This window comes from Rhamphochromis sp. 'chilingali' (genome assembly GCF_963969265.1).
Source record: "Rhamphochromis sp. 'chilingali' genome assembly, chromosome: 17".
In the NCBI taxonomy this organism is placed as follows: Eukaryota; Metazoa; Chordata; class Actinopteri; order Cichliformes; family Cichlidae; genus Rhamphochromis; species Rhamphochromis sp. 'chilingali'.
In genome coordinates, this window is record NC_137944.1 from 16,716,496 (window position 1) to 16,725,317 (window position 8,822).

The following is an 8,822-nucleotide window of genomic DNA, read 5'->3' on the forward strand; positions in this document are numbered from 1 at the left end:
AGCAAAATTATTTTGCTGTTTACTGATACTTGTTGAGCTCTGGCCGTTTCAGCAGAACTTCATGGTTTATCAGAAATGGTTTGATTATATTATAAAAAAAAAAAAAAAACACACACATCATCAAATGTCAGGAAGATGATATAGAAGTTTACAATCCTTTCCAGTAAATGAATACGAAACAATGTGCAACAACGTGAAACAATATGAAACAATGTGCAACAATGTGAAACAATGTGTTATGTAACAAAGAACATGAGAATATGAATGCCCTGATTGTGGCAGACCTGTTTAGAGACAATAAAAATCAAGGCTGTCATCATAGTTGTAAGATTAATACATATGAAGTTGTAATGTTTTTTTCTTCCTTTTGTCACTTTTTTTAAAGTTAGGATATTTAAAGCTTTCTTCTAATCTGAATGTTCATTTATGTTCAATTAAAGTAAAGAATACACTGTGAAAAACAATCGATAGAATCTAACCAGTAAATTTTTAACAATTTGCATAGATTTTGTTTAGGCAAATTTTATTACATAGTTTTAGTAAATAGTTCCTTATATTAAAAGCTATGAAATACTAAAACAAATAAGGTGAAGTCTACCCAATACTTCTCAGTACATTACATAACTAATTACTGATAGAAACTGAATCATTCTAACTTGTGTTTGTGAGTAGATAATTGTTAATCTACTTAATAATACTGATTGATTTAATTTGTTAACCCTCACTTATTCAGGGAAGTTTAGTTTTATCCCAGAACTTCGTTTCAGAAACAAGAGGTGATGATTATGTCAATACTTTTAATCAATAATCCAATGTGCTACCATGAACAACTGGGTCACAAAACAGTCAGCCATTGTGGTAAGGAAAAAGGGCAAGATGGAAATGAAGGGAAAGGAGGGAAAGGAAGGACAGGTGAAAGGGAAAAGATGAGAGTATACCAAAACCATCTATGTAAAACACTGAAAAAAGCCAAACGTCAGACCACTTTTGCAAATATGTGATGTCTGGATAAACCGAGCAGATAGGCTACATTTTTCCTGAAAACATGTTAAAATGTTATTTTGTGACCCAGAAAGAGTAATATTTTAAACTCCAATAATAATAATAATAATAATAATAATAATAATAATAATAATTTATTTTAATTTAATTACTTAATTTCATTAAGTATTGAAAAGAGTAATACAAGTAATAAGACAACTAAGTTGTTGCTTCCATTGTTGGAAACTGGAATTGGCTGGGCTGTGCTATGAATTCTGGGATAGGTTGGGCCATGAAGGATACACCTGACCTATCCTTCAAATCTGGGGAAAAGGGGGATGCATTTGTTGGCCGCATTTGGAGCAGCCTTCGAATTTGGACAACCTCTGTCACGTCACTGTGATGTAATCAGCCTTCAAATGCGGCCTCCGAAGAATGCAGCCCCTGAACTGAGACACAGCCACAGACTAGACAAGGAACAGAGGAAGCATGTGAACCAAAACCTAAGACCTATAAGTCACAACCCAAGAAGAACTGGAGAGCTCAAAATACAAAACTGAAGCCAAAACACTGGTAGTAATAAACCAAGATGACACTTAATGATAATAGTAGTAACATTGGGCCACTGACCCAGGACTGTGACAAAAGCAACATCTCTTATTTAGACTGGCTGAACTCTTTCTTTGGTGTTTTCTGGTTAGAGTCACTGTATAAGTAATTTATTGTTAGTTTGACTGTATTTTATTTTAATAAGGCTTTATCAGCAAAACAATTTAAAAAAAAGTTTAATATAGATATTGGGTGTTTCTTTCCTCCTTCCTCATTATATTAACATTAGCTGTGAGATTAAAACAATGAGTAAATATTCCCTGTGATCCACCATCAGAGCTACCAGTGGATGATTCTGTATTCATGAAAATCAAGGTGAGTGAAATTTAATGACTTTTGCACAGACACACAAAAGACAGGTTACAGTGTGCATTCACATCTTTATTGTAGCACTGTACTAGCAGGAACAGAAGGTTCGGTGCTTCTAAGGACAGGTAATGCGTGTTGCACAAACATAAGGTAAATTGGTAGCACACGTGTAGTCATTCCATTTCTTATCTGATACTACATTGGTGTGAACACAGTGTTCATTTCCTCCCTCATTATCTGGTTGTGCTGGACTCCAGTAGACAAAACGCAGTGGACAACCATTGGACCACATCCAGGTGCCTTCTTTATGCTTGTCACTGAGTCCAATCCAGGTGAGTCCCTCTGCGTGGTCAAAGTTCTGGATCAGGTTTTTCACAAAACTCTGTTCCTCTGTATTGCGGATGGACACCAGGTTGGCTCCCTGTGACAAACAGTAGACCTCTGCATCAGCCCAGGTCATGCGGGTGGCGACATATTTGTAGCAGCGGTCATTGAAGCTCCACCAGAACATGGGACAGGCTCCACGTTGCAGTTTAAATTTCCGTTCACCTGAAAGGAAAACAGAATTCAGGGCTGGATGAAACTGTTAAAAAGTTGAGAAAAAGAGATTTTTTTTCTCAGAGTCACAGAAACAGAGGTGAAAATGCTCTGCTGGTATTGAAACAAGTAACTGCTTTAATTTAAGCGCTGCAGAGAATCATGGCTGCACAGTTGAAATAATGCCACTGGTCAAATGCATTCAGCAAAAGCTTTTCCCGCATTCACAGTTCCAAAGAAGAGGAGCATGAGATAACAAATATCCACATAAAATGATCTTTTGCTAACATAATAACCACAAATAAAGGTAAAAGTAAATAAGGGAAAATAAGAGCTAGAAAATGAGACGGTTACCAGGTTGTTGCTTCACTTCATTGTCATCAGAGGGAGACTCAGAAGGAGCACCCAGAGCCAGACCAAACAAGAAGAGGAGCAAGATCATGTTGAAGCTTTAAGTCTCACAGTATGATGAGGAGCTGCTGCAGCTTCTTTGTACAGGATGGTTTCTTTTATAGCTGCCTGAGTGGGTGTTTTTACTGCTGGTGTGATATCATTGGTCAAATAGACCAAAACTCTCCACCATAAACAATAACATTAAATATAAGCCTGAAAAAATCAAATTCCAAAGAAATTCATGATTGTTTAACTGTTGAACAGTCATTTCCTCTTGGCACATTCAGGAGAATGTGACTCTTTATTTTATGTAGTTATATATTTATTGCATGGTAAAAAGCCTTATCAAGGTCATGAACAATTAAACAGGACAGGTGAGAGCTACGAAAGGAAACAGTAAAGTAAAACAGATGAGTTAATCTAACATAAAGAGAACAAAGTCCTTCCACACAGAAGGATCATCTCTTTCATTTTGGCAGGACAAATAAGTAAATAAACTATTAAGACATTAAAACTTGTTTATTAGTAAATGTGTTTGTTTTTTGTTGGCTTGCATATTTTTCATTCTTTTATGTTCATAGTTTGAGCACCCTAGATTATTACGATTTATTTCTTTTCTTTTAAAATTAACTTCTTTGTAACTCAACTGAGGAAAATTTGTTCTCTTTTCTGCTTGCTGTCCTCGGTTTTAGGGCTTCTCCACTACTAATTATTACATTGCCAAACTTAGTTTTTCTTCCTTATCATGTGATCCGGTCATTTATCTTATCCATTTTTTCTCACTGTGCTTTAATTAAATATCAGCATTATTCTGTCATTATGCTTTTCAGTCTCTGTGAAGAATTACAACATGAGGACCCAAATGCAGACACCGAGCAAGAATGAGCGACAAAACAAGAGGCCTTATTATGGCTGATTTATAAAAACATACAAAACTCAGCAGACAGAAAGCACCAGAATCCAAAGTAGGCGGGTAATACACACACACACACACACACACACACACACACACACACACACACACACACACACACACACACACACACACAGCTGAGAAAACAGGTAAAACTGATCAGTAAGACAGAAGAACATAAAACTAAATAAAACTAAAATATATGTCTCAGGGGTTCTAAAGGGTGGTTGCTAGTTTCATTTACAAGAGATACTAAACAAATGCTTTCATATAGCGCACATGGGCACACTGGCTGTGACAGTCTCACTTGGTCACGTGGCAATAATAAAAAATAATCCCAGAACTTAAAACTTGTTAAACTCTGGCACTTTCACATGTTAGCGCTTTCTTTGTCTGAGCAATTTTTGCTTTATCATGTCATTAAAACATATTATCAACAAGATGATAATGAAAATGGTACCAGGAAATCAAACTTTGTGAGCGTTTCTGTAAACAAAGATAAAAAAAAAAACCTTTCAACTGTTTTTTTATAACAGTGAACACAAAACACAATGAACTGTGGCAGGCCTGTTTGGGGTCATTAAAATCCAAGACTATATTCACAGGTGTAAAATTTATAGACTTTATGTTGGGATTTTCTTCTTCTTTATTTTTCTTTGTCGGAGCAATTGTCCCTTTATCATGTCATTAAAACATCTTATCAACATTATGATAATCAAAATGATACCAGGAAATCATTTCCAATATGACTTTGTACCGCTGCACAAAGAAAGGCCCATAAAGGCACTGATGAGCAAATTTGTTGAAGAATTTATTTGGCCTGCACAAACTCCTGACCTCAATCAGACAGAATAACTTTGGGATGAATTAGAGCAGAGACTGTAAGTCGGGCTTTTATTATATTAAACCCTTTAGCTTAAGAATGGGATGTCATATGTGTAAGACAAGCAAATATTTTGGGGTATTTAGTGAATGAATCAATCAATAATAGAAGGTCTTCTTAGAGTCACTAAAGACCTCTGTCTATCCAAACCACTGGGAGGTTATTAAAGGACAAAAATGCACTTCTAAATATCCTTTCTCACTGTCAGAAATGCAATTAAAAAACTGTTATATTTTAGGGCAGGAAGGGAAATACACTGTAAATATCCCAAATGATACAACATAAAAGAATCTGAAAATCCCAACATAAATGTTTTTTTTATAACAGTGAGTGTAGACTTTAGAGGAGTTTTTTAATCGTTGTTTACAGAAACACAGAGTTTGATTTCCTGGTATAATTTTTATTATCTTCTTGTTGATAAGATGTTTTAATGACATGATAAAGTGGCAATTGCTCAGACAAAGAAAACACTAAAATGTGAAAGTGCCAGAGTTCAGCAAGTTTTAACTTGTGCAATTATATTTTATTGGTTTTATGTTCTTCTATCTCACTGATCAGTTTTACCTGTTTTCTCAGCTGTGTGTGTGTGTGTGTGTGTGTGTGTGTGTGTGTGTGTGTGTGTGTGTGTGTGTGTGTGTGTGTGTGTGTGTGTGTGTGTGTGTGTGTGTGTGCAGCAAAATATCTAGTGTTAAATTAACACTGGAGAGTGTCTATATGGGTCCACACCTCTGAGTGTTAAATACAACACTGTTGAGTGTTAAATTAACACTTTTGACAGTGTTATATGTTTAAAAGTAACCTAGTCAGTTTTGAAGATTAACAAAGACTAACACTGAGCAGTGCTGATTTTCTAACACTGGAAAATAACTCAAAATGTTAGAAATATTCCAGTGTTAGAAAATCAGCACTGCTCAGTGTTAGCCATTGTTAATCTTCAAAACTGACTAGGTTACTTTTAAACATATAACACTGTCAAAAGTGTTAATTTAACACTGGAGATTTTGCTGTGTGTGTGTGTGTGTGTGTGTGTGTGTGTGTGTGTGTGTGTGTGTGTGTGTGTGTGTGTGTGTGTGTGTGTGTGTGTGTATTACCAGCCTACTTTGGATTCTGGTGCTTTCTGTCTGCTGAGTTTTGTATGTTTTTATAAATCAGCCATAATAAGGCCTCTTGTTTTGTTGCTCATTTTTGCTTGGTGTCTGCATTTGGGTCCTCATGTTGTAATTCTTCACAGAGACTGAAAAGCATAATGACAGAATAATGCTGATATTTAAAGCACAGTGAGAAAAAATGGATAAGATAAATGACCGGATCACATGATAAGGACAAAACTGAGTTTGACAATGAAATAATTAGTAGTGGAGAAGCCCTAAAACCGAGGACAGCAAGCAGAAAAGAGAACAAATTTTCCTCAGTTGAGTTACAAAGAAGTTCATTTTAAAAGAAAAGAAATAAATCGTAATAATCTAGGGTGCTCAAACTATGAACATAAAAGAATGAAAAATATGCAAGCCAACAAAAAACAAACACGTTTTAATGTCCTAATAGTTTATTTACTTATTTGTCCTGCCAACATGAAAGAGATGATCCTTTTGTGTGGAGGAAAGTTGTTCTCTTTATGTTAGATTAACTCATCTGTTTTACTTTTCCTTTCGTAGCTCTGACCTGTCCTGTTTAATTACTCATGACCTTGATAAGGCTTTTTACCATGCAATAAATATATAACTACATAAAATAAAGAGTCACAAAGACTTATGCTCCTCTTCTTTGGAACTGTGAATGAGGGAAAAGCTTTTGCCGAATGCATTTGACCAGTGGCATTATTTCAAATGTGCAGAGCATTTTCACCTCTGTTTCTGTGACTCTGAGAAAAAAAATCTCTTCAACTTTTTAACAGTTTCATCCAGCCCTGAACTCTGTTTTCCTTTCAGGTGAATGGAAATTTAAACTGCAACGTGGAGCCTGTCCCATGTTCTGGTGGAGCTTCAATGACCGCTGCTACAAATATGTCGCCACCGGCATGGCCTGGGCTGATGCAGAGGTCTACTGTTTGTCACAGGGAGCCAACCTGGTGTCCATCCACAATACAGAGGAACAGAGTTTTGTGAAAAACCTGATCCAGAACTTTGACCACGCAGAGGGACTCACCTGGATTGGACTCAGTGACAAACATAAAGAAGGCACCTGGATGTGGTCCGATGGTTGTCCACTGCGTTTTGTCTACTGGAGTCCAGCACAACCAGATAATGAGGGAGGAAATGAACACTGTGTTCACACCAATGTAGTATCAGATAAGAAATGGAATGACTACACGTGTGCTACCAATTTACCTTATGTTTGTGCAACACGCATTACCTGTCCTTAGAAGCACTGAACCTTCTGTTCCTGCTAGTACAATGCTACAATAAAGATGTGAATGCACACTGTAACCTGTCTTTTGTGTGTCTGTGCAAAAGTCATTAAATTTCACTCACCTTGATTTTCATGAATACAGAATCATCCACTGGTAGCTCTGATGGTGGATCACAGGGAATATTTACTCATTGTTTTAATCTCACAGCTAATGTTAATATAATGAGGAAGGAGGAAAGAAACATTGAACATCGGTGCTAAATTTTCTTTGTCATTGTTTTGGTGATAAAGTTGTTTTAAAATAAAATACAATCAAACTAACAATAAAGTATTTATGCAGTGACTCTAACCAGAAAGCACCAAAGACTTCAGCCAGTCTAAATAAGAGATGTGGCTTCTGTCACGGTTGTCCCAATTTAAAGGCTGCTCCAAATGCGGCCAATAAATGCGGCCTTTATTTCCCCAAATTTGAAGGATAGGTCAGGTGTGTCCTTCATGGCCCACCATATCCCAGAATTCAGAGCGCAGCCCAGCCAATTCCAGTTTCGAACAATGGCGGCTGCTACTTAGTTGTAATATTATATTACTCTTATTACTCTTTCCAAAATGTTATCAATTAAATTAATAACTAATGTAATAATAATTAATAACTAATTGGAGGCCAATTACTGAATTTCCCTTTTGTGTTTTACATGTAAAGTAGGAGCTGTATTACACACACAATAAATGCATTTAAAGTACATAATTCACTCAGAACCAGAGCAGATTTGATTCCATGTTATTTTCTATCTCACGTTTTCACAATTTGTTTACTTTAATTTTCACCTGAGTGAGACAGTCATAGGAAAAAGATGTATTGAGTGTAACTGAAGGTATAATTATAGGTGTTACGTGTACAAGATGGAAACACCAGCGAAGCACATGTCTCTGCTCACTCTGTTCAAAGCAGAGCAGTTGTGTTTTTGTTACATGCTGAAGCCTTTTTATAAATAATGGATTTGTATTAATGTTGATGTTTGAAGTCTAAACACTCCAAGTGCACATGTTTCTAACGTTTGCATTAAAATGCACTTTTTCAGATGTTCCAGCTGAGTTCTGTTAGATCTGCTGTAGAGTTATGATAAAGAGCTGCACATAAAAATAAAAAGGAGCACACAGTTATCATCTGTGCATGAAATCACTCACTTCTAAAAACACACTTACTCTTTGTTGTCATTTATACTTCCCAGTTTGAAGTAAGAATGTGTTTAGAGCACAGGATGATCAGATTAACAGGATATAAATTGTAATTACTCCTCAGGGTCTCCTCAGAGACTACATGCTTTTGATGTAATTTTAATTTACTGTTTAACATTTAGCTAATTATTGATTTCAATCCAAGCTAAAATGCTGCTACAGACAAGTCACCAGTTAGCAAACTGACTGTTCGGCATACAGATATATTTAACTAAAGACGGCTAACATTAGCTGGTTCACCAAGACGAGACAAGGCTGTGTACATATCAGTTGTGATTTTAAATATCAACTCGTGCATGACACAGACATTAAAACACACATACGCACAATTAAGATGTAGCCATGTTTTTTAGCCAGTTGACGTGATGAGGATCAACCTAAACTCCAATTCTGTAATGGAGAAAATCAACACAAGCCAGTTTCAGTAGCCATTGTTACAGTTGTGTGTGTGTTAAGGCTTGTAGACTAATTTTCAAATACTGTTAACACATAAGGAAATTGCTATATTTATTATTTACTTGAAACTGAATATCAGATTCCTGATGAAGGCTCTTAGGGTCCTGTTGATCTTGTATAGTTCTAGGCATTCCAGGATCCATGTGCGGGGCAATG

General features: G+C 36.1%; 1 protein-coding gene across 1 annotated transcript; it reads right to left on the minus strand.

Annotated features, from left to right (window-relative positions):
* Positions 1 to 2,005: 2,005 nt before the first annotated feature.
* Positions 2,006 to 2,910, minus strand: LOC308384552 (lactose-binding lectin l-2-like). Its single transcript, XM_080863079.1, has 2 exons — positions 2,791 to 2,910; positions 2,006 to 2,448 (listed from the first exon to the last, which is right to left on the minus strand). The coding sequence occupies exons 1-2, from the start codon at positions 2,876 to 2,878 to the stop codon at positions 2,015 to 2,017; spliced, it is 522 nt and encodes a 173-aa protein (XP_080719205.1). The 5' UTR covers positions 2,879 to 2,910; the 3' UTR covers positions 2,006 to 2,014.
* Between the last annotated feature and the right edge of the window lie 5,912 nt (positions 2,911 to 8,822).